Source organism: Nerophis ophidion, linkage group LG06, assembly GCF_033978795.1.
Source record: "Nerophis ophidion isolate RoL-2023_Sa linkage group LG06, RoL_Noph_v1.0, whole genome shotgun sequence".
Lineage (NCBI taxonomy): Eukaryota > Metazoa > Chordata > Actinopteri > Syngnathiformes > Syngnathidae > Nerophis > Nerophis ophidion.
The window spans coordinates 6,573,565-6,600,311 of record NC_084616.1 but is presented as its reverse complement, the minus strand read 5'-3'; the positions used below and the strand labels follow the sequence as shown (position 1 = coordinate 6,600,311).

The window sequence follows — 26,747 nt, the reverse complement described above, 5'->3', positions numbered from 1 at the left end:
AAAACAAGCGGCAGATCAACTGGTCTAAAAAGGGAGTCTATTTAAAGGCTAGAGTATACAAATGAGTTTTAAATGCTTCTACTGAGGTGGCATCTCAAACTTTTACCGGGAGGGCATTCCAGAGTACTGGAGCCCGAAATGAAAAAGCTCTATGGCCCGCAGACTTTTTTTGGGCTTTGGGAATCACTAATAATAATCACTAATATAGAAAATATACAGATCTGTTTGATGAAAAGAAAAACATTTTTAAAATGCCTTCTTCTCCTTGGATCGTGACTTCCCTTTCAGTGTGTGTGTGTGTGTGTGTGTGTGTGTGTGTGTGTGTGTGTGTTTCAGGTGGTGGACCTGCCCAGCACCCTCAAGGTGGAGGTGTACCCGGTGGAGCTCTTCCTCTGTCTCCATAGCAACATGGACAACATCACCACGGCGCAGTTCAGCCGCACCGACAACATACGTAAGTAGTCGTGACAATGCAGGCTATATATGTACATACTGTGCATTTAATACACCATTTTCCAGGCTACAGAGCGCACACGCAACATTTTGCAAGAAAATAATATTTTCCATTCACTAGCTGCAGATATATACCTTTTTGACATTTCTTATTTACACAGCAATATTCTGTAGATGTTTATTTACACACCGTACTTGTTTCTAAACGGTGTCTGTAACAGGGCAGTAAAACGGCTGATCAAACAAAACAGAAGTTGGCTAAACCGACTTAATAACCCCACACTGATGTCTTGTGACATTGAAACAATACAAACAAGTGCCTTTGTAAGTTAATAACACTAACAGACATTTATAAATGTGTTATATTAACATATTAGCAAATGACGTTAAATGTATTACATTATGATAGCACGTACAAATATGCATGTAAACACTCCTACATGAGACACTCTAGTACATGGATGTCAAACTCTGGCCCGCCCTGTAATTAAATGTGGCCCTTGAAGCAATATCAAATTAACTTAGAGCTGGCCCGCCGGTATTATACAGCGGCATTCGACCCGACCTCGGATAAGCGGAAGAAGATGGATGGATGGATGGATGTTTATCATCAATCAATCAATCAATGTTTATTTATATAGCCCCAAATCACAAATGTCTCAAAGGACTGCACAAATCATTACGACTACAACATCCTCGGAAGAACCCACAAAAGGGCAAGGAAAACTCACACCCAGTGGGCAGGGAGAATTCACATCCAGTGGGACGCCAGTGACAATGCTGACTATGAGAAACCTTGGAGAGGACCTCAGATGTGGGCAACCCTCCCCCCTCTAGGGGACCGAAAGCAATGGATGTCGAGCGGGTCTAACATGATACTGTGAAAGTTCAATCCATAGTGGCTCCAAGACAGCAGTGAGAGTCCCGTCCACAGGAAACCATCTCAAGCGGATCAGCAGCGTAGAGATGTCCCCAACCGATACAGGCGAGCGGTCCATCCTGGGTCCCGACGAGCGGTCCATCCTGGGTCTCGACTCTGGACAGTCAGTACTTCATCCATGGTCATCGGACCGGACCCCCTCCACAAGGGAGGGGGGGACATAGGAGAAAGAAATGTTGTTTATGTTTATGTTGTGTTACGGTGCAGATGTTCTCCCAAAATGTGTTTGTTGTTCTTGTTTGGTGTGGGTTCACAGTGTGGCGCATATTTGTAAGATTGATAAAGTTGTTTATACGGGCCACCCTCAGTTTGACCTGTATGGCTGTTGAACAAGTATGCGTTGCATTCACTTGTGTGTATGAAAGTCGCATATATTATGTGACTGGGTTGGCACGATATTTCTATGTCGGAAAAGTGGACGTGACGACAGGTTGTTAACGCACACCCCCAATATTGTCGTTCGGGTAGAACGGGAGAAATTTGGGAGAATGTTTACCCCGGGAGAGGCACTGAAATTTGGCGAGTCCGGGAAAATCGGGAGGGTTGGCAAAGTATGAGTATTAGCGGTGAATACGCTGTAGAATGACATTGTTGTTCTTTCAGAGTCCATCCAGTCGGCCATGTGCCAGGCCTTCTCGCTGCCTCAGACCTCCGAGTGTCGTCTGTGGATGAAAAGCTCCGACAACAATTGTGAACGCCTCAGGAACGTCCACATGAGCGTGCTGGACGCCTGCCTCAGCTCAGGGATGGTCAGTACTACTTTATCATTTATTCATGTTACCTTCTTTTTCTTCTACAGGCTATTTTAAATAAATAAATGATAAATGGGTTGTACTTGTATAGCGCTTTTCTACCTTCAAGGTACTCAAAGCGCTTTGACACTACTTCCACATTTACCCATTCACACACACATTCACACACTGATGGAGGGAGCTGCCATGCAAGGCGTCAACCAGCACCCATCAGGAGCAAGGGTGAAGTGTCTTGCTCAGGACACAACGGACGTGACGAGGTTGGCACTAGGTGGGATTTGAACCAGGGACCCTCGGGTAGCGCAAGGCCACTCTCCCACTGCGCCACACCGTCCCCTTTAACCTATATATAATATACATATTTGATTTATTATTTGTAAATATGAATATATTGCCCATCATACGTGTTTAGGCTTTTTCTTCACAATATTGCACTTAATAGAATTTGTTTTACTGCAGACTTGTATACAGTATTGGTCAAAAGTGTACGTACACTTGTAAAGAAGATGATGTCATGGCTTTCTTGACTTTCAATTCATTTCTACAACTCTTGTTTTTTTGTGATGTAGTGATTGGAGCACATTGAATTGAATTATATTTATATAGCGCTTTTCTCTAGTGACTCAAAGCGCTTTACATAGTGAAACCCAATATCTAAGTTCCATTTAAACCAGTGTGGGTGGCACTGGGAGCAGGTGGGTAAAGTGTCTTGCCCAAGGACACAACGGCAGTGACTAGGATGGCGGAAGCGGGAATCGAACCTGCAACCCTCAAGTTGCTGGCACGGCCACTCTACCAACCGAGCTATACCGCCATACCATAGCTACCGAGCTATACCATAGTTGTTGCTCACAAAAAACATTCATGGGCTATATTGTAGTGTCCCGGAAGAGTTAGTGCTGCAAGGGGTTCTGGGTATTCCTTCTTTGATGAATGTATTATGGCTCTACTGAAAATGTGAGCAAAGGTCTTCTCTTTGTCCGTGTGATGTCAGATGAAACTTGCCAAGGGACATGTAAGCAAATATGAACATTGCTGTACGTATACTTTTGCTTGCTCACATTGTCAGTAGAGCCATAATAAATTCATAAAATAATTGTTTTTCGTGAGCAACAAGTATGTGTTCCAATCACCACATCACAAGAAAATAAGAAATGATTGGAAAGTCAAGACAGTACACTTTTGACCACCATTGTATTTATTTTCATCGTCTTGGGATTTGGTTAACACCAGAGGTGGGTAGAGTAGCCAGAAATTGTACTCAAGTAAGAGTACAGTTACGTTAGAGATTTATTACTCAAGTAAAAGTAAGGAGTAGTCACCCAAATATTTACTTGAGTAAAAGTAAAAAGTATGTTGTGGAAAAAACTACTCAAGTACTGAGTAACTGATGAGTAACCTGATTACGGCAACAAGTAATGCACAAAAACATAAAAATAGCAATAAGCAAATTCAGAGCCAGGAATATCTCTTAAGCAACTAAAACAATAATATATATTAAATAATAATACATTAAAATAAATAAAAAATTAAGGCAAATTGAGCCACAATAACATAACAGCACCATAGCCTCAGTAGGCATTTATTGATTGATTGAAACTTGTATTAGTAGATTACACAGTACAGTACATATTCCGTACAATTGACCACTAAATGGTAACACCCCAATAAGTTTTTCAACGTTAATCAATTAATAAATGACCAAGTCGAGGTGATCTACCTCATATATACATACACACACACATATATATATATATATATATATATATATATATATATATATATATATACATACCTTTATATATACAGTATATAATTTATATTTATTTATTTTGCGGTTTTTTTTCACGTTAAAGGTGTTTTAATGAATATACATGCATGTTTAACGTATAGATTCCTATCTTTAATGAAGACAAGAATAAAAGTTGGTGTATTACCTGATTCTGATGACTTGCATTGATTGGAATCAGACAGTATAGTGCCGATAACGCCCACATTTTCAAATGGAGGAGGAAAAAAAGGTTCCTCCTTCCTGTCTAATACATCATGAAAGTCGTTGGTTTTTGGCTCCCATATTCGTTTTTATACACTTTACAAGAAATACATAGGCGGCAAACTCCGTAGCTTGCTAGTTTGTTTGCGCTGGCTTTCGGAGACTCTTATTTTTTTAGCGCAGGCGCGATGGAGCGGCGCTTTTATTGTGAAGACAGGAACTGTGCGATCAGTCTTTAGGGTTTTGACGGAAGTACGGTTGAAATAAAAAGTGTCTTTTTTCCTTTACACTTTTGATTGATTGGTTGATTGATTGAAACTTTTATTAGTAGATTGCACAGTACAGTACATATTCCGTACAATTGACCACTAAATGGTAACACCCCAATGAGTTTTTCAACATTTATCAATTACTTAATAAATGACCAAGTGTATATATATATATACATACATACCTTTATACATACAGTATATAATTTATATTTATTTTGCGGTTTTTGTTCACGTTAAAGGTGTTTTAATGAATATACATGCATGTTTAACGTATAGATTCCTATCTTTAATGAAGACAAGAATAAAAGTTGGTGTATTACCTGATTCTGATGACTTGCATTGATTGGAATCAGACAGTATAGTGCTGATAACGTCCCGGTTTTCAAATGGAGGAGAAAAAAAGGTTCCTCCTTCCTGTCTAATACATCATGAAAGTCGTTGGTTTTTGGCATCTTATTTGTCCAGCTTCCATATTCCTTTTTATACACTTTACAAGAAATACGTTGGCGGCAAACTCCGTAGCTTGCTAGCTTGTTTGCGCTGGCTTTCGGAGACTCTTATTTTGTTAGCGCAGGCGCGATGGAGCGGCGCTTTTATTGTGAAGACAGGAACTGTGCGATCAGTCTTTAGGGTTTTGACGGGAAGTACGGTTGAAATAAAAAGTGTCTTTTTTTCCTTTACACGTTTGGTTGATTGATTGAAACTTTTATTAGTATATTGCACAGTACAGTACATATTCCGTACAGTTGACCACTAAATGGTAAAAACCCAATTAGTTTTTCAACATTTATCAATTACTTAATAAATGACCAAGTGTATATATATATATACATACATACCTTTATGTATACAGTATATAATTTATATTTATTTTGCGGTTTTTGTTCACGTTAAAGGTGTTTTAATGAATATACATGCATGTTTAACATATAGATTCCTATCTTTAATGAAGACAAGAATAAAAGTTGGTGTATTACCTGATTCTGATGACTTGCATTGATTGGAATCAGACAGTATAGTGCTGATAACGTCCCGGTTTTCAAATGGAGGAGAAAAAAAGGTTCCTCCTTCCTGTCTAATACATCATGAAAGTCGTTGGTTTTTGGCTCCCATATTCGTTTTTATACACTTTACAAGAAATACATTGGCGGCAAACTCCGTAGCTTGCTAGCTTGTTTGCGCTGGCTTTCGGAGACTCTTATTTTGTTAGCGCAGGCGCGATGGAGCGGCGCTTTTATTGTGAAGACAGGAACTGTGCGATCAGTCTTTAGGCTTTTGACGGGAGTACGGTTGAAATAAAAAGTGTCTTTTTTCCTTTACACTTTTGATTGATTGGTTGATTGATTTAAACTTTTATTAGTAGATTGCACAGTACAGTACATATTCCGTACAGTTGACCACTAAATGCTAACACCCCAATAAGTTTTTCAACATGTCGGGTTCTACGTGTGACGGTCACGTGACCACCTGGCTCTGTTTGATTGGTCCAACGTCACCAGTGACTGCATTTGATTGGTGAAACGCAAGCAAGCGTAGTTCCTACTTTGAATGCGTGTCTGACAAAATCAAAACAAACAAAACGTGCATTAACAGATCGATAAAAAAAAAAGTAGCGATTAGCGACCTGATTGCAGATAAATGGAGCGGAGTAAAAGTAGCGTTCCTTCTCTATAAATATACTAAATATTAAAATGTATATATTACCACTTTATATGGAATTTAAATGAATTGTGTATGTATAATGTATGTATGTATGTGTGTATATGTGTATGTATATGTATATATATATATATGTGTGTGTATGTATGTATGTGTATATGTATATATATATATGTGTGTGTATGTATATGTATATATATATATATATAAGTGTACAAATGTATATGTTTGATTTAAATGTTAAACTATGTATATGAGACGTGTGCTACATATATGTTGCTTATATATTGTTTAAAAAAAAAAAAAAGTAATATAAGTGAAGCATGTTTTAGATTTTATATATTTTGAAGCTTGTTCTTGTTGTGATGGGGTAGGTTTATATAAGCGTTGCTTCAACCTACACCCTTTCGGCTCAATCATTGCTCAAATGAGTGTTTTTTTTTTGTTTTTGTTTTTTTGTTTTTTGTTTTTCTTTTCTTGTTGTTGTTCTTTGTTTTATGTGAAGATTGCCGAAATAAAATACATTGATTGATTGATTGATTGATTGATACTCAAGTAAAAGTAAAAGTATGTTGCATAAAAACTACTCTTAGAAGTACAATTTATCCCAAAAGTTACTCAAGTAGATGTAACGGAGTAAATGGAGCGCGTTACTACCCACCTCTGGTTATCACCAATGACTTATTCTTGTAAGAAGATCAAATAAAATGTGTATATTATGACTTTATTTTCCAAAATGTACTGTAAATAATACAGTATGTAGCCACCTGCCAATGGCGGGTTAAAAAAGGGTCTAATTAGCCCATTTCGTGTTTAAAGTGCACCTGTGATGAGACTGTGTGTGCGTGTGCATTTCAGACGGTGATCATGGAGACGAGGAATGCTGACGGCACCTGGCCGAGCTCCAGACCTCAAATCATGTAAGTTTTGCTTTCATTTTCTTGTGTTGCTCCTGGTTGTCATCACTTGGAATGAGTTGTTGGTGTTGAGGACGAAAGCAAAAACACTTGCCTTTGGCGCTGCCATGTTGCTTTGGGCCAGGGTACGTGTCCTGACTGCTTAGTGAGGGGACAAGTCCCGAATGAAAGTAGACTACAGCAGTTGTGCCAGGTGCCAGGAGAATGTTTGGGACGCGCATGGTCCTGGAATTTATTCTTTTAAAGTGCTTTTAATAGAGCGTGGTTTAGCTTGAGTGCTAATAGATAGGGTGTGTGTGTGTGTGGGAGCACTATTGTGTACTTTATCCACTTGCCCCGCCCTCAGGGGGTCAGCAAAAACACCAACTTTCCCAGCCGTGGTGCGCATGTACTAACTTGTCTGAAGCTAATGTCAGAGAAAAGTTGCCTCAGCGCAAAAAATATGACTAAAGTTCTACAGCTCTGTTTTCATTTGCACTTAAATTTGATCGAGAAATGTATTTTTAGCACGACATACTTGTCCAACCATCCTTGCCTTGCGTATTTCTTATGCAGGGTATTTAATTTAGTACTTTTTTTTTTTTATTATTTACTTATCAGCCTGACCTAAAGAGGAACTGCACTTTTCTGGATTTTTGCCTGTTGTTTATGATCATTATGAAACACATGACGACGGATGTTCTTTTTTTATTTCATTTTTTGCATTTTAAAAAGTAAATAAATGCGATCAAAAGTCAGCTTGCAATGAAGCTCCTAAGGGAGCCGTGCAATTCTGCCTCCAAAGCCCTTAAAAAAACACCTTCATTGAGGTTTTATATACATGCTGTAAGTATATGTGTAGTATCTAGTAACATTCATAATAACATGTAATGTATACATGATGGAAGTATATATGTCATCTAGTAAGATTCATAATAACATGTAATATATACATGATTTAAGTACATATGTAGTATCTAGTAACATTCACAATAACATGTAATACAAACATGATATAAGTATATATGTAGTATCTAGTAACATTCATAATAACATGTAATATATACATGATGGAAGTATATATGTAGTATCTAGTAAGATTCATAATGACATGTAATATATACATGATTTAAGTACATATGTAGTATCTAGTAACATTCATAATAACATGTAATGTATACATGATGGAAGTATATATGTCATCTAGTAAGATTCATAATAACATGTAATACATACATGATTTAAGTACATATGTAGTATCTAGTAACATTCATAATAACATGTAATACAAACATGATATAAGTATATATGTAGTATCTAGTAACATTCATAATAACATGTAATATATACATGATGGAAGTATATATGTCATCTAGTAAGATTCATAATGACATGTAATATATACATGATTTAAGTACATATGTAGTATCTAGTAACATTCATAATAACATGTAATATATACATGATGGAAGTAAAAATGTCATCTAGTAAGATTCATAATAACATGTAATATATACATGATTTAAGTACATATGTAGTATCTAGTAACATTCATAATAACATGTAATACAAACATGATATAAGTATATATGTAGTATCTAGTAACATTCATAATAACATGTAATATATACATGATGGAAGTATATATGTCATCTACTAAGATTCATAATGACATGTAATATATACATGATTTAAGTACATATGTAGTATCTAGTAACATTCATAATAACATGTAATGTATACATGATGGAAGTATATATGTCATCTAGTAAGATTCATAATAACATGTAATATATACATGATTTAAGTACATATATAGTATCTAGTAACATTCATAATAACATGTAATACAAACATGATATAAGTATATATGTAGTATCTAGTAACATTCATAATAACATGTAATATATACATGATTTAAGTACATATGTAGTATCTAGTAACATTCATAATAACATGTAATATATACATGATGGAAGTATATATGTCATCTAGTAAGATTCATTATAACAGGTAATATATACATGATTTAAGTACATATGTAATATCTAGTAACATTCATAATAACATGTAATACAAACATGATATAAGTATATATGTAGTATCTAGTAACATTCATAATAACATGTAATATATACATGATGGAAGTATATATGTCATCTAGTAAGATTCATAATGACATGTAATATATACATGATTTAAGTACATATGTAGTATCTAGTAACATTCACAATAACATGTAATACAAACATGATATAAGTATATATGTAGTATCTAGTAACATTCATAATAACATGTAATATATACATGCTGTAAGTATATGTGTGGTATCTAGTAACATTCATAATAACATGTAATGTATACATGATGGAAGTATATATGTCATCTAGTAAGATTCATAATAACATGTAATATATACATGATTTAAGTACATATGTAGTATCTAGTAACATTCATAATAACATGTAATATATACATGCTGTAAGTATATATGTAGTATCTAGTAACATTCATAATAACATGTAATGTATACATGATTTAAGTACATATGTAGTATCTAGTAACATTCATAATAACATGTAATATATACATGCTGTAAGTATATACAGTGGGGCAAAAAGTATTTAGTCAGCCAGCGATTGTGCAAGTTCTCCCACTTAAAATGATGACAGAAGTCTGTAATTTTCATCATAGGTACACTTCAACTGTGAGAGACAGAATGTGGGAAAAAAATCCAGGAATTCACATTGTAGGAATTTTAAAGAATTTATTTGTAAATTATGGTGGAAAATAAGTATTTGGTCAAGCATTCAAAGCTCTCACTGATGGAAGGAGGTTTTGGCTCAAAATCTCACGATACATGGCCCCATTCATTCTTTCCTTAACACGGATCAGTCGTCCTGTCCCCTTAGCAGAAAAACAGCCCCAAAGCATGATGTTTCCACCCCCATGTTTCACAGTAGGTATGGTGTTCTTGGGATGCAACTCAGTATTCTTCTTCCTCCAAACAGTAGGAGTTGAGTTGATACCAAAATGGATACATGGATGATACAGCGGAGGATTGGGAGAATGTCATGTGGTCAGATGAAACCAAAATAGGACTTTTTGGTATAAACTCAACTGGTGGTGTTTGGAGGAATAAAGAATACTGAGTTGCATCCCAAGAACACCATACCTACTGTGAAGCATGGGGGTGGAAACATCATGCTTTGAGGCTGTTTTTCTGCTAAGGGGACAGGACGACTGATCCGTGTTAAGGAAAGAATGAATGGGGCCATGTATCGTGAGATTTTTGAGCCAAAACCTCCTTCAATCAATAAGAGCTTTGAATGCAATACAAATCAAGAGTAAGATTACTCATTAACTTAAAGGATGTAATATTAAGGAGGGGGACAGGAGGACGCAGCCACTAGCGTAGCTATGTTAGCTAAATGCTAACTTTACAGCAGGGGTGCCCATTACGTCGATCGCGAGCTACCAGTCGACCGCGGGGGGTGTGTCAGTCCATCTCCAGCCAGGCTTTTAAAAAAAATAGACCTAAAAATGAGTGATCATCAATCTTCACCAAGACGTCACTTAAATGACATTCACGGTACCGGAGGGTCTTGTGAGATGACGCTGGCTGCTGCAAGATCATTATTATGAAAATATGACCGAGAGGAAGGCGAGAAACACTTTTTATTTCAACAGACTCTCGCGCCGTACCTTCCGTCAAAACTCTAAAGGCCGACTGCACATTTCCTATCTTCACAATAAAAGCCCTGCTTCATGCTGCCTGCGCTAACTAAATACAGAGTCTCGGAAAACTGGCGTGCACAAGCGATCCCTCAGAAAGCTGGCGTACACATCACTTGTGCACGCCAGCTTTCCCAGACTCTTATTTTGTTAGCGCAGGCAGCATGAAGCAGGGCTTTTATTGTGAAGATAGGAAATGTGCAGTCGGCCTTTAGAGTTTTGACGGAAGGGACGGCGCGAAAGTCTGTTGAAATAAAAAGAGTTTCTCGCCTTCCTCTCTGTCATTTTTTCATAATAATGAACTGGCAGCAGCCAGCGTCATCTCACAAGACCCTCGGGTGCCGTGAATGTCAATCAAGCAAGCTACGGAATTTGCCGCCAATGTTTTTCTTGTAAAGTGTATGGAAGCTGGATGAATTAGAGGCCAAAAACCAACCATTTTAATGTGGTATTGTACAGAAAAAACAACTTTTTTTTCTCCTCCATTTGAAAATGTGGGCGTTATCATCATTACTGTCTGATTCCAATCAATGCAAGTCATCAGAATCAGGTAATACGCCAACTTATATTCTTGTCTTGGTGAAAGAAAGACATCTAAATGTGTTACACATGCTTGTATTATCATTAAACACATTTAACTTGTTTACAAAAATGTCTCTTTCATAAATAATAGATATATATAAATGAGGTAGATCCCTTCGAGTTGGTCAATTGAAAAGTAGCTCGCCTGCAGAAAAAGTGTGGGCACCCCTGCTTTACAGTCTTACGGTGCCTTCCAATTGTACTGTCAAGTGGAATGGCCCCCAAGATGATATATTCCACTTGGCTTCAAAGAGTGTAAACAATAATAGCTTCTGACTAGATGTTGTGGCACTAAATCAGTACTGTTGTAGGTCTTGTGTACCTTTGACCTTTTCATCAACCGTGTTTGAAGTTTGCTCTCCACTAGTTGTTTATATTCAGAGAAGGCGAGTGCAAGAGTATCTTTCCGTCTCGTACCAGGAACTCTCAGAACTCGGCTGTGACCTCGTTCCCAGCTCCCGACTCCCAAATTCGGAGGTTAATGGAACGCACCATTGCACTTGACATGGTGCTGAGTTAGCTTATGGCTAAGAGCAGGAGGCACTTTGGATAGAAGCAACAACGAACATGGCCACTGATCAGCAACCGTTGCTTTGGTTTGGTCCTCGTCAGACCAGGATGCCCAGAGTGCGGCTCCTCAGTTAGATACTGGACTCTTTAAAGCTGCTCAGTCATCAAGGCTGGACTGTGGAAAAGTCATCAATTTTCCATTTCCAGTAATCCATCCATCCATCCATTTTCTACCTTTCGGGGTGGCGGGGGGCGCTGGCGCCTATCTCAGCTACAATCGGGCGGAAGGCGGGGTACACCCTGGACAAGTCGCCACCTCATCGCAGGGCCAACACAGATAGACAGACAACATTCACACACTAGGGCCCATTTAGTGTTGCCAATCAACCTATCCCCAGTTGCATGTCTTTGGAAGTGGTAGGGGCCTATCCCCAGGTGCAAGTCCTTGGAGGTGGGAGGGGCCTATCCCCAGGTGCATGTCTTTGGAGGCGGGAGGAAGCCGGAGTACCCGGAGGGAACCCACGCATTCACGGGGAGAACATGCCAAACTCCACACAGAAAGATCCCGAGCCTGGATTTGAACCCAGGACTGCAAGATCCTTCGTATTGTGAGGCAGACGCACTAACCCCATCTGCCACCGTGAAGCCCATTTCCAGTAATTAGGTGCAGTAATGCACCTGTGAAAACAAGCCAATACAAAAACGAGCAGCTCAGTTGCCAGAATTTAGGTACTGTTTTTTTTAATTCATAGCTTGCACTGTAAAAAAAAAATGGCCAGAGTTGGATTATACAGACAATTTGACATTTACAGTCATTTGGGTTAAAATATCTGGTCCCCTAGAGGGGGGGGGGGGGGGGGGGGGTTGCCCACATCTGAGGTCCTCCCCAAGGTTTCTCATAGTCAGCATTGTCACTGGCGTCCCACTGGGTGTGAGTTTTCCTTACCCTTTTGTGGGTTCTTCCGAGGATGTTGTAGTCGTAATGATTTGTGCAGTCCTTTGACACATTTGTGATTTGGGTCTATATAAATAAACATTGATTGATTGATTGGTTGACTTGGCAGCCAGTTTGAATTGGAGAGCCCAGCTCTAGGGTAAAGTTGTAAAGGGCCTCACCCCACGTCCTGTAATGACAACCTAAATGCTTAAAAACGTTGCAACCTCCGTCTGTCTGGGTGTTGTTGATAGCCATAGGATGAAATATGGAGGAGGAACTGCTTATAGAACTCCTGGAAATGGCTGAAATCTGCCTTTTTAGAGCCTTAACCCTAAAAGACGTAGCGTTCCAAGATGGCGCTCTTGTGTCATCCTTTTGTGTTTCCCTCTTGTTTTCATGTGGTATTATATTTTTTTTTTTGCCTTTTGGTCCGGGACCCTTTGGGACTGTGTGACAAGGTGGTGGATTAAAGCAGGTCACTTGATCAAAGGACGGAGCACCAGACTGGACTTTTCACTTCCTGACGGCCTTTGAAGTCTGGAGGGCTGGAATCTTACAGCCCGGTGTGATATTAGTGATCAGGACCTGGTCTGAGATAGGGTGTGTTGGTGTGCAAGACGACAAGTCCCGTATCCAGGGAGATTTTCGTGACCTCTGTGGTGCTTTTTTTTTTGTGGACTTCTGGATCTGCCTCCCGGGAGCCTTTTGGCCATGGAGACCAGCTGCTGGGTCTCTGCCACACCGGAGTCGCTTTGGAGGGACTGGAGGAGATGCGGATGAGGAGGACAGGGCTGCGGAGTTTGGAGGGACTGGAGGAGATGCGGATGAGGGGGCAAGGCTGCGGAGTTTGGAGGGACTGGAGGAGATGTGGATGAGGGGACAGGGCTGCGGAGTTTGGAGGGACTGGAGGAGATGCGGATGAGGGGACAGGGCTGCGGAGTTTGGAGGGACTGGAGGAGATGCGGATGAGGGGACAGGGCTGCGGAGTTTGGAGGGACTGGAGGAGATGCGGATGAGGGGACAGGGCTGCGGAGTTTGGAGGGACTGGAGGAGATGCGGATGAGGAGGACAGGGCTGCGGAGTTTGGAGGGACTGGAGGAGATGCGGATGAGGGGACAGGACTGCGGAGTTTGGAGGGACTGGAGGAGATGCGGATGAAGGGACAGGACTGCGGAGTTTGGAGGGACTGGAGGAGATGCGGATGAGGGGGACAGGGCTGCGGAGTTTGGAGGGACTGGAGGAGATGCGGATGAGGGGACAGGGCTGCGGAGTTTGGAGGGACTGGAGGAGATGCGGATGAGGGGACAGGGCTGCGGAGTTTGGAGGGACTGGAGGAGATGCGGATGAGGGGGACAGGGCTGCGGAGTTTGGAGGGACTGGAGGAGATGCGGATGAGGGGGACAGGGCTGTGGAGTTTGGAGGGACTGGAGGAGATGCGGATGAGGGGGACAGGGCTGCGGAGTTTGGAGGGACTGGAGGAGATGCGGATGAGGGGGACAGGGCTGCGGAGTTTGGAGGGACTGGAGGAGATGCGGATGAAGGGACAGGACTGCGGAGTTTGGAGGGACTGGAGGAGATGCGGATGAGGGGGACAGGGCTGCGGAGTTTGGAGGGACTGGAGGAGATGCGGATGAGGGGACAGGGCTGCGGAGTTTGGAGGGACTGGAGGAGATGCGGATGAGGGGACAGGGCTGCGGAGTTTGGAGGGACTGGAGGAGATGCGGATGAGGGGGACAGGGCTGCGGAGTTTGGAGGGACTGGAGGAGATGCGGATGAGGGGGACAGGGCTGTGGAGTTTGGAGGGACTGGAGGAGATGCGGATGAGGGGGACAGGGCTGCGGAGTTTGGAGGGACTGGAGGAGATGCGGATGAGGGGGACAGGGCTGCGGAGCTGGCACTGAGCGCTGGGACGGAGAGGCTTGGCGGTGTCTTGGCTGGGTGAGCAGGTGTCGGACACCTCAGTCTCCTTGGACGTATCATCGCTCATCCATGCGGACTGGACACTGTCCTGGTTGCTTTGTTGGGTCTGCTCCTGTCTCTGGCCATGCTCCCTCCACCCCAGCGGACGATGGCGTGGAACACCGCAGAGGCCACCACAGTGGATATGTTTCTTTTACTTTTTATTCATAGCTGTATGTAGAAGTGTCTGGTTGTATCTGCTGCTTTAATGTCTTTGATGTCCTATGTGTTCTTTGATGTTTGATGTTTCCCTCTTACACACATGGAAGAGGGGTGTGTATCATGGCTATGAGTTGTTGTTTTTTTCCCTTGGCCTCAGTCTGCACCCCCTCTCCAGGGCCCAGGCTAAGACCGATTTTTTTAATTTTATTTTAATCTTCTATTTTTTTCTCCCCCCCCCCCCCCCTTGTTTACCTGTATCTCATCTTTTTTTGTAAGGGGGCGCTGGAAGCCGGCAGCCCCGTCAGCGATCCTGTTCTGTCCCCCTGTAATGTTTGTCTGATCTTGAATGGGATTGTGCTGAAAATTGTAACTTTCCTGACGGAATAAATAAAGTACTATCTAATCTAATCTAAAGTTATATCTACATATGGGGCTAAGTTCCTTGCTGCTGCGCGGTGGGACCGACCTGTTCTGCACTCCTTCATCCATTCATTTCCTGTAAATAGCTGCTTAAACTTGACTTTTGTTTTCTGTTTCACGCTACCTTGATGGCTAGTTTAGCACTTAGCATGCCTTTGATTGATTGAGTGCAACTTGTACAGTACATATTCCCTACAACTGACCACTAAATGGTGACACCCCAATAAGTTGTTTAAGACTTCTTGTCTGCTTCCGCCTAAGGAGTGTATTTAATTGGAGGCGGGATGGGGGGCGTGGCTCCACAGGGGAGAGCTTTTTGATGAGAAGATGTGAGGATTGCACTTCATCAAACATGAGAAGCCTTGTTGTCTTTTCTTCTCCCAAGGCTGTCCTCCATCAAGTGGGGGCCGGCCCGTCTAGCTAGGCTGGATCACGTCCACGAGCCATGAAAAGCTGCTCCTCTTTCAGAAGTGGCGCAAACAAGTGAGGGAGATGATGGCTTTTTTTCCCTCACCTTTGGTGCTCACGACAATATCCCTTCAATGACACACTTTGGCCCGGCTGCTCTTTTCTACTCCTCTTCTTCTCCACATGATACTTACTTCTACTTTCTTATAACCCGCTACTTCCTTTTTCCCCAGGAGGAACTCCGTGGAGGATCAGGACTCGTATCGAGGTCAGCCTGGTGTCTGCGGCCTCACCAACTTGGGCAACACCTGCTTCATGAACTCTGCCCTGCAGGTCCCTCCTCCACACACACACACACACACACACACACACACACACACACACACACACACACACACACACACACACACACACACACACACACACACACACACACACACACACACAGAGTTGCTGAGCTGCTGTCTCCTTGCCCGTGCAGTGTCTGAGCAACACCCCCCCGCTGACCGAGTACTTCCTGCAGAGCTCCTACCTGGAGGAGCTCAACTTCTCCAACCCGCTGGGCATGAAGGGCGAGATCGCCGAGGCCTACGCCGACGTCATCAAGCAGATGTGGTCGGGCCGCCATTACTCGGTGGTGCCGCGCGTCTTCAAGGTGACGCCGACAGGTGCTGGCCGGTCCCGGGCGTCCACGCTGACGGCGGTTGTTTTGTTTTGCACGGGCAGACCAAGGTGGGCCACTTTGCCTCTCAGTTCCTGGGGTACCAACAACACGACAGCCAGGAGCTGCTCTCCTTCCTGCTGGACGGACTGCACGAGGACCTCAACCGGGTCAAGAACAAGGAGTACATCGAACTGAGAGACGCAGACGGCCGACCCGATCAGGTCACCCACTCTTTTTAGTGCATAGTACCTGTACCCCATCAGGTCACCCACTCTTTAGTGCATAGTACCTGTACCCCATCAGGTCACCCACTCTTTAGTGCATAGTACCTGTACCCCATCATTCACTCACTCTTTAGTGCATAGTACCTGTACCCCATCAGGTCACCCACTCTTTAGTGCATAGTACCTGTACCCCATCAGGTCACCCACTCTTTAGTGCATAGTACCTGTACCCCATCAGGTCACCCACTCTTTTTAGTGCATAGTACCTGTACCCCATCAGGTCACCCACTCTTTAGTGCATAGTACCTGTACCCCATCAGGTCACCCACTCTTTAGTGCATAGTGCCTGTACCCCATCAGGTCACCCACTCTTTAGTGCATAGTACCTGTACCCCATCAGGTCACCCACTCTTTAGTGCATAGTACCTGTACCCCATCAGGTCACCCACTCTTTAGTGCATAGTACCTGTACCCCATCAGGTCACCCACTCTTTAGTGCATAGTACCTGTACCCCATCAGGTCACCCACTCTTTAGTTTAGTGAATAGTACCTGTACCCCATCAGGTCACCCACTCTTTAGTGCATGGTACCTGTACCCCATCAGGTCACCCACTCTTTAGTGCATAGTACCTGTACATGATCAGGTCACCCACTCTTTTTAGTGCATAGTACCTGTACCCCATCAGGTCACCCACTCTTTAGTGCATAGTACCCGTACACGATCAGGTCACCCACTCTTTAGTGCATAGTACCTGTACCCCATCAGGTCACCCACTCTTTAGTGCATAGTACCTGTACCCCATCAGGTCACCCACTCTTTAGTGCATAGTACCTGTACCCCATCAGGTCACCCACTCTTTTTAATGCATAGTACCTGTACCCCATCAGGTCACCCACTCTTTAGTGCATAGTACCTGTACCCCATCAGGTCACCCACTCTTTTTAGTGCATAGTACCTGTACCCCATCAGGTCACCCACTCTTTTTAGTGCATAGTACCTGTACCCCATCAGGTCACCCACTCTTTAGTGCATAGTACATTCTCCAACTAACAATCACTTTTTCCTATATTCAATCTTACTGTGGGTAACGTTACAATATACTTGCAAAAACACCAGCTCTGTATTGTTTTAATGAATACTTAGGTCTACTACACTACTGCATTTAATGTTGTCATGATGGTGGTACTTAATGAATACTTAGGTCTACTACACTACTGTATTTAATGTTGTCATTATGGTGGTACTTAATGAATACTTAGGTCTACTACACTACTGCATTTAATGTTGTCATGATGGTGGTACTTAATGAATACTTAGGTCTACTACACTACTGTATTTAATGTTGTCATTATGGTGGTACTTAATGAATACTTAGGTCTACTACACTACTGCATTTAATGTTGTCATCATGGTGGTACTTAATGAATACTTAGGTCTACTACACTACTGTATTTAATGTCGTCATTATGGTGGTACTTAATGAATACTTAGGTCTACTACACTACTGTATTTAATGTTGTCATTATGGTGGTACTTAATGAATACTTAGGTCTACTACACTACTGTATTTAATGTTGTCATGATGGTGGTACTTAATGAATACTTAGGTCTACTACACTACTATATGTTAATGTTGTCATTATAGTGGTACTTAATGAATACTTATGTCTACTACACCACTGCATTTAATGTTGTCATGATGGTGGTACTTAATGAATACTTAGGTCTACTACACTACTGTATTTAATGTTGTCATTATGGTGGTACTTAATGAATACTTAGGTCTACTACACTACTGCATTTAATGTTGTCATTATGGTGGTACTTAATGAATACTTAGGTCTACTACACTACTGTATTTAATGTCGTCATTATGGTGGTACTTAATGAATACTTAGGTCTACTACACTACTGTATTTAATGTTGTCATTATGGTGGTACTTAATGAATACTTAGGTCTACTACACTACTGTATTTAATGTTGTCATGATGGTGGTACTTAATGAATACTTAGGTCTACTACACCACTGTATTTAATGTTGTCATGATGGTGGTACTTAATGACTACTTAGGTCTACTACACTACTGTATTTAATGTTGTCATGATGGTGGTACTTAATGAATACTTAGGTCTACTACACTACTGTATTTAATGTTGTCATGATGGTGGTACTTAATGAATACTTAGGTCTACTACACTACTGTATTTAATGTTGTCATGATGGTGGTACTTAATGAATACTTAGGTCTACACTACTGTATTTAATGTTGTCATTATGGTGGTACTTAATGAATACTTAGGTCTACTACACTACTGTATTTAATGTTGTCATTATGGTGGTACTTAATGAATACTTAGGTCTACTACACTACCGTCTTTAATGTTGTCATTATGGTGGTACTTAATGAATACTTAGGTCTACTACACTACTGTATTTAATGTTGTCATGATGGTGGTACTTAATGAATACTTAGGTCTACTACACTACTGTATTTAATGTTGTCATGATGGTGGTACTTAATGACTACTAAGGTCTACTACACTACTGTATTTAATGTTGTCATGATGGTGGTACTTAATGATTACTTAGGTCTACTACACTACTGTATTTAATGTTGTCATGATGGTGGTACTTAATGAATACTTAGGTCTACTACACTACTGTATGTTAATGTTGTCATTATGGTGGCACTTGATGAATACTTAGGTCTACTACACTACTGTATTTAATGTTGTCATGATGGTGGTACTTAATGAATACTTAGGTCTACTACACTACTGTATTTAATGTCATTATGTTGGTACTTGATGAATACTTAGGTCTACTACACTACTGTATTTAATGTTGTCATTATGGTGGTACTTAATGAATACTTAGGTCTACTACACTACTGTATTTAATGTCATTATGTTGGTACTTGATGAATACTTAGGTCTACTACACTACTGTATTTAATGTTGTCATGATGGTGGTACTTAATGAATACTTAGGTCTACTACACTACTGCATTTAATGTTGTCATTATGGTGCTACTTAATGAATATTTAGGTCTACTACACTACTGTATTTAATGTTGTCATTATGGTGGTACTTGATGAATACTTAGGTCTACTACACTACTGTATTTAATGCTGTCATTATGGTGGCACTTGATGAATACTTAGGTCTACTACACTACTGTATTTAATGTTGTCATTATGGTGCTACTTAATGAATATTTAGGTCTACTACACTACTGTATTTAATGTTGTCATTATGGTGGTACTTAATGAATACTTAGGTCTACTACACTACTGTATTTAATGTTGTCATTATGGTGCTACTTAATGAATATTTAGGTCTACTACACTACTGTATTTAATGCTGTCATTATGGTGGCACTTGATGAATACTTAGGTCTACTACACTACTGCATTTAATGTTGTCATGATGGTGGTACGTAATGAATACTTAGGTCTACTACACTACTGTATTTAATGTTGTCATTATGGTGGTACTTAATGAATACTTAGGTCTACTACACTAATGTATTTAATGTCATTATGTTGGTACTTGATGAATACTTAAGTCTACTACACTACTGTATGTTAATGTTGTCATTATGGTGGTACTTGATGAATACTTAGGTCTACTACACTACTGTATTTAATGTTGTCATTATGGTGGTACTTAATGAATACTTAGGTCTACTACACTAATGTATTTAATGTCGTTATGTTGGTACTTGATGAATACTTAGGTCTACTACACTACTGTATGTTAATGTTATCATTATGGTGGTACTTAATGAATACTTAGGTCTACTACACTACTGTATTTAATGTTGTCATTATGGTGGTACTTAATGAATACTTAGGTCTACTACACTAATGTATTTAATGTCGTTATGTTGGTACTTGATGAATACTTAGGTCTACTACACTACTGTATGTTAATGTTATCATTATGGTGGTACTTAATGAATACTTAGGTCTACTACACTAATGCATTTAATGTCATTATGTTGGTACTTGATGAATACTTAGGTCTACTACACTACTGTATTTAATGTTGTCACGATGGTGGTACTTGGAGTTTGAGAACCACTGGCCATGTGATGAGGGGGGTGACTTGTCCAGGGTGTACTCTGCCTTCCGCCCAAATGCTGCTGAGATAGGCTCCAGCCCCCCCCCCCCCTGCGATCACCGAAAAGGACAAGCGGTAGAAAATGGATGGATGGATGATCTATACTGTTATACAAGCCGTACACTGACTACTCCACAAAGTGTACTTTGTTGTTGACAAGACACTTTAGATAAGCAACTCAGTCGAAGAAAACAAACAAATGTGGTGCATGTGACACATGTCACACATCAAATAACAAACAAATGTGGTGCATGTGACACATGTCACACATCAAATAACAAACAAATGTGGTGCATGTGACACATGTCACACATCAAATAACAAACAAATGTGGTGCATGTGACACATGAAATTGCAGCCATGGCCAAAATGTTGTTTCAAATGTGAGCAGGAAGTGGCGGAGGAGGCGTGGCGTAACCACCGCCGGCGCAACAACTCTGTGATCGTGGACACCTTCCACGGCCTCTTCAAGTCCACACTCATATGTCCCGAGTGCCACAAGGTCTCTGTGACCTTCGACCCTTTCTGCTACCTGAGTGTCCCGCTGCCCGTCAGCAAGGAGCGTGTCATGGAGGTCTTCTTCGTCTCGCTGGACCCCTACGCCAAGCCCATGCAGGTGACGTACAGGACATGTCACTGTCAGGATTACTATTACCCTTTCATGGGGATGGAAACTATCTCCTGTTTCATACATAATTAGGGTCCTTGGTCCATGGCAAAGGACTCCACAGGAGTCCTTTGCCATGGTCCAAGGACCCTATTGAAACTGCTGTGTTTTATTATTATTCCGCACCTACGCGCTGTAATTTGACACCCTTAACATGCTTCAAAACTCACCAAATTTGACACACACGTCGGTATAGCAAACCTTCCCAACATATTAAGCAACCAATCCCCCAAAATGAAAATTGCGCTCTAGCGCCCCCTAGGAAAAAAAATTACAGACAAAACTGCATGTAACTTCTGTTAGGAATGTCATAGCGACATGAAACAAAAACTCCTATGTAGGTCTGACTTAGACCCAATTTTCATACACTCACTTCTTTCAGCAAAAATCTACAGGAAGTTGGCAAAAACCCCTTTAAAATAAAATGTTCGCAAAAAATGCAATTTTTGCCTCTTTGCGCTGTGATTTGACCCCTTTTAAAATGCTTCAAAAGTCACCAAACTTGGCGCACACATAAGGATTGGCGAATGTTGCGATCTAATGAAAAAAACAAACCCCAAAACTCAAAATTGCGCTCTAGTGCAATTTTTTAATAAAACACAGAAAAAACTGTTCCTAGGAAGAAAACACAAACAAAACTGCTTGTAACTTCCGGTAGGAATGTCGGAGAGACATGAAACAAAAACTTCTATGTAGGACTGACTTAGACCTACATTTCATAATTTTACCTTCTCGGGCAAAAATGTACAGGAAGTTGGCAAAAACCCTTTCAAAACAAAATTTTCGCAAAAAACGCTATTTTTGCCCCTTTGACCTGTAATTTGACCCCCTTAAAATGCTTCAAAACTCACCAAACTTGACACACACATCAGGACTGGCAAAAATTGCAATCTAGTAAAAAAAACAAACCCCAAAATTATAAATTGCGCTCTAACGCAATTTTTTGAATAAAACACAGAAAAAACTGCTCCTAGGAAGAAAACACAAACAAAACTGCCTGTAACTTCCGGTAGGAATGTCAGAGAGACATGAAACAAAAACTTCAATGTAGGTCTCACTTAGACCTACATTTTAATAATTGACATCTTTCAGCAAAAATCAACAGGAAGTTGGCAATTACCCCTTCAAAACAAAAGTTTTGTAAAAACCCGTCACCTTTCTTCAAACATTATCTCCTATGAGCGCGTTTGTCATTTCGGCTTCAAACTCGCACAGGAGAGACTTTGAACCCTTCTGATTAAAAGTTATCGAAAGAGTTTTGATTACTGCTCCGGTTTTGATTTTATGACCCTTCAAAGATCAACTGCGCTGATGCTGCTGTTGTCTCAAGATGGCTACTACCACTGGACAAAAGTATTGGGACACTTAGGACTAACACTAGGCAAAAGTATTGGGACACTTATGGCTAACAGTAGACAATGACAATGTGAAATGGAATTAAATCTTTTTTGTCCTCAAAATTCTACACACACAATACCCTATGATAATAGTAGCTACTATCCATGCTTCTACCGCTTATCCGGGTTTGGGTCACGGGGGCAGCAGCCAAAGGCGGGCCCGACCAACGCTACTTGCAGCTTTAATTTTTCGTGCGTTTTATTCTTTCTTTATTATTATTCCGCACCTTCGCACCCTAATTTGACCCCCTTAACATGCTTCAAAACTCACCAAATTTGACACACACATCGGTCTGGCAAACCTTCCCAACTTATTAAACAACCAAACCCCAAAAATCAAAATTGCTCTCTAGCGCCTCCTAGAAAAAAAAACAAACAGATTGCTTGTAACTTCCGTTAGGAATGTCATAGGCACATGAAACAAAAACTTCTATGTAGGACTGACTTAGACCTACATTTCATAATTTTACCTTTTCGGGCAAAAATGTACAGGGAGTTGGCAAAAACCCTTTCAAAACAAAATTTTCGCAAAAAAATGCTGTTTTTGCCCCTTTGACCTGTAATTTGACCCCCTTAAAATGCTTCAAAACTCACCAAACTTACACACATCAGGACTGGCAAAAATTGCGATTTAGTAAAAAAAACAAACCCCCAAAAACTCAAAATTGTGCTCTAACGCAAATTTTGAATAAAACACAGAAAAAACTGCTCCTAGGAAGAAAACACAAACAAAACTGCTTGTAACTTCCAGTAGGAATGTTGGAGGGACATGAAACAAAAACTTCTATGTAGGTCTCACTTAGACCTACATTTTAATAATGAACATCCTTCAGCAAAAATCAACAGGAAGTTGGCAATTACCCCTTCGAAACAAAAGTTTTGTAAAAACCCATCACCTTTCTTCAAACATTATCTCCTCTGAGCCCGTTTGTCGTTTCGGCTTCAAACTCGCACAGGAGAGACTTTGAACCCTTCTGATTAAAAGTATTGAACAGAGTTTTGATTACCGCTCCGGTTTTGATTTTATGACCCTTCAAAGATCAACTGCGCTGCTGTTGTCTCAAGATGGCTACTACCACTGGACAAAAGTATTGGGACACTTAGGACTAACACTAGGCAAAAGTTTTGGGACACTTATGGCTAACAGTAGACAATGACAATGTGAAATGGAATTAAATCTTTTTTGTCCTCAAAATTCTACACGTAATACCCTATAATAATAGCAGCTATTTTCCATGCTTCTACCGCTTATCCGGGTTTGGGTCTCGGGGGCAGCAGCCAAAGGCGGGCCCGACCAACGCTGCTTACAGCTTTAATTTTAGTCTGATTTAGCCATTCCTTGAGGTGTTAAAAAATAATCCAAGTGTTAAGAATAGAAAACACTTCTTTCGGGCTGCAAGTACATGACATGACATCATCCACTTGCAAGGACGAAGGTGTTAAAGGTGTTATTTTGAAGCCAGCAACTTCTTCTCCTTCCATTTCATCTGTCGGCTCTTTTATTCCACTTTGCACATTTTGGCAAAAGCAGGCCAGTGTTTTAGACGTCATGTCCTCCTGTGTGCAGCACCGTGTGGTAGTTCCCAAAGCAGGCAGAGTGTCTGACCTCTGCGGCGCTCTGGCCGACATGACCGCCGTCCCCGCCGCTCAGGTGAGAGCACAGCCGTGACGTCACTTCCTGTCCCGGAGCTCACACCCGCCTGTCTTCCAGATGGTGGTGGCCGACCTGTTCAACCATCGCTTTTACAAAATCTACACGGCCGATGAATCCCTCAGCTGCATCCTGGACCGAGACGACATCTTCGTGTACGACCGCCGCCGCCGCCGCCGCCTGTCCGTCTTGAGCGTCCGCGTCACGCGGACGATGTCTTTGTGCGTGCAGGTACGAGTGCGGCGTGCGTGGCGAGGAGCAGGTGCTGCTGGCGCTCTACCTGAGGGAGCGCTCCCACTACAGAGACTACGGCTCCATCAACACCACCCTCTTCGGGCACCCGCTGCTGCTCAACGTGCCGCGCAGCAGCTGCAGCCAGGAGGCGCTCTACCGCCTCTTCCTGCAGAGACTGGCGTGAGGGGCGCCGCCATGGCCGCCGTCTTGTCCCTCTGGCACTTTAATGGTGACCTGTGTGTGTGTGTGTGTGTGTGTGTGTGTGTGTGTGCGTGCAGGCGCTACGTGCGAGTTCCTGAGCCCTCGGAGGAGTCTGAAGGTGAGGAGGACGAGGATGAAGAGGATCTGTACAAGACTCAGACCAACGGCATCAGTGACGGTAGTAGCATCATGTGACAGGAAGTTGTTTATGTCAGACATGGGGGGGGGGGGGGCACTATCACCAAGTATAGATCATTTATAGTCAGTGATCTATGAAAGGTGGTCCTTGGTGATAGTGGATTATATTTGAAGTGAATTATATTTATATAGCGCTTTTCTCAAGTGACTCAAAGCGCTTTACATAGTGACACCCGATATCTAAGTTACATTTAAAGCAGTGTGGGTGGCACTGGGAGCAGGTGGGTAAAGTGTCTTGCCCAAGGACACAACGGCAGTGACTAGGATGGCACAAGCGGGAATCGAACCTGCAACCCTCAAGTTGCTGGCACGGCCGCTCTACCAACCGAGCTATGCCGCTGTTTCTGTCATGAAGACAAGAACTTACACTCTATTGCCAGAAGTATGGTGTCCAGCCATTCAAATGATGACAACCAGGTGTGCTGATCACTAATCACAGGTGTATCAAATCCAGGACTCTGTTTCTACCAACATAAGTGAAAGAATGGGCCGCTCTCAGTGATTTCCAGCGTGCAACTGTCATAGGATGCCGCCTGTGCATCAAATCCCGTCCTAAATATTCCAAAATCCACTTTATGCTAAGAAAAATTAAGAGTTTGGGAACAACAGCAAGTCAGCCAGCAAGTGGTAGGCCAGGTAAACTGACAGAGAGGTCAGCATAGTGCAAAGACTTTCTGTTGCTGCACAGCTCCAAACTTCATGTCACCTTCCAATTAGCCCACGCACAGTACGCAGAGAGCTTCATGGCCGAGCAGCTGCGTCCAAGCCATACATCAGCAAGTCCAATGCAAAGCGTGGCATGCAGTGGTGTAAAGGACATCACCACTGGACAGTGGAGACGCCTTCTCTGCACTGATGAATCACATTTTTCCATCTGGCAATCTGATGAACCAGTCTGGTTTTGGAGGTTGCCAGGAGAACGCTACATTTCAGACTTCATTGTACCCAGTGTGACATTTGGTGGAGGAGGAATTATGGTGTGGGGTTGTTTTTCAGGAGTTGGGCTTGGCCCCTTAGTTTCAGTGAAAGGAGCTTTGAATGCTCCAGGATACCAAATCATTTTTGTACAATTCCATGCTCCAGATCTTGTGGGAACAGTTTTGAGCGGGCCCCCTTCCTCTTCCAACATGACTGTGCACCAGTGGAAAAAGCAAGGTCCATACAGACATGGATGACAAGAGTCTGGTGTGGATGAACTTGACTGGCCTGCACAGAGTCTTGACCTGAACCCCATTGAACACCTTTGGGAGGAAATAGAACGGAGACTAAGAGCCAGGCCTTCTCCACCAACATCAAGTGTGTGACCTCACCAATGCACTTTTGGAAAAATGGTGGAAAATTCCTATAAACACACTCCGCAACCTTGTGGACAGCCTTCCTAGAAGATATAAACACACTCCGCAACCTTGTGGACAGCCTTCCTAGAAGATATAAACACACTCCGCAACCTTGTGGACAGCCTTCCTAGAAGATATAAACACACTCCGCAACCTTGTGGACAGCCTTCCTAGAAGATATAAACACACTCCACAACCTTGTGGACAGCCTTCCTAGAAGATATAAACACACTCCACAACCTTGTGGACAGCCTTCCTAGAAGATATAAACACACTCCGCAACCTTGTGGACAGCCTTCCCAGAAGATATAAACACACTCCGCAACCTTGTGGACAGCCTTCCCAGAAGATATAAACACACTCCGCA

General features: G+C 41.8%; 1 protein-coding gene across 1 annotated transcript in view; it reads left to right on the top strand.

Moving 5' to 3' along the window:
* The window catches only part of LOC133554105 (ubiquitin carboxyl-terminal hydrolase 11-like), a 58,483-nt gene that overhangs the window by 13,169 nt on the left and 18,567 nt on the right, over nt 1-26,747 (top strand). The window contains exons 4-14 of the mRNA XM_061902511.1: nt 337-454; nt 1,997-2,142; nt 6,928-6,989; nt 15,912-16,011; nt 16,160-16,333; nt 16,405-16,563; nt 21,087-21,311; nt 24,327-24,410; nt 24,471-24,565; nt 24,642-24,824; nt 24,923-25,023. Of these exons, the coding sequence (XP_061758495.1) occupies nt 337-454; nt 1,997-2,142; nt 6,928-6,989; nt 15,912-16,011; nt 16,160-16,333; nt 16,405-16,563; nt 21,087-21,311; nt 24,327-24,410; nt 24,471-24,565; nt 24,642-24,824; nt 24,923-25,023 (1,447 nt within the window). The remainder of the gene's footprint in view (nt 1-336; nt 455-1,996; nt 2,143-6,927; nt 6,990-15,911; nt 16,012-16,159; nt 16,334-16,404; nt 16,564-21,086; nt 21,312-24,326; nt 24,411-24,470; nt 24,566-24,641; nt 24,825-24,922; nt 25,024-26,747) is intronic.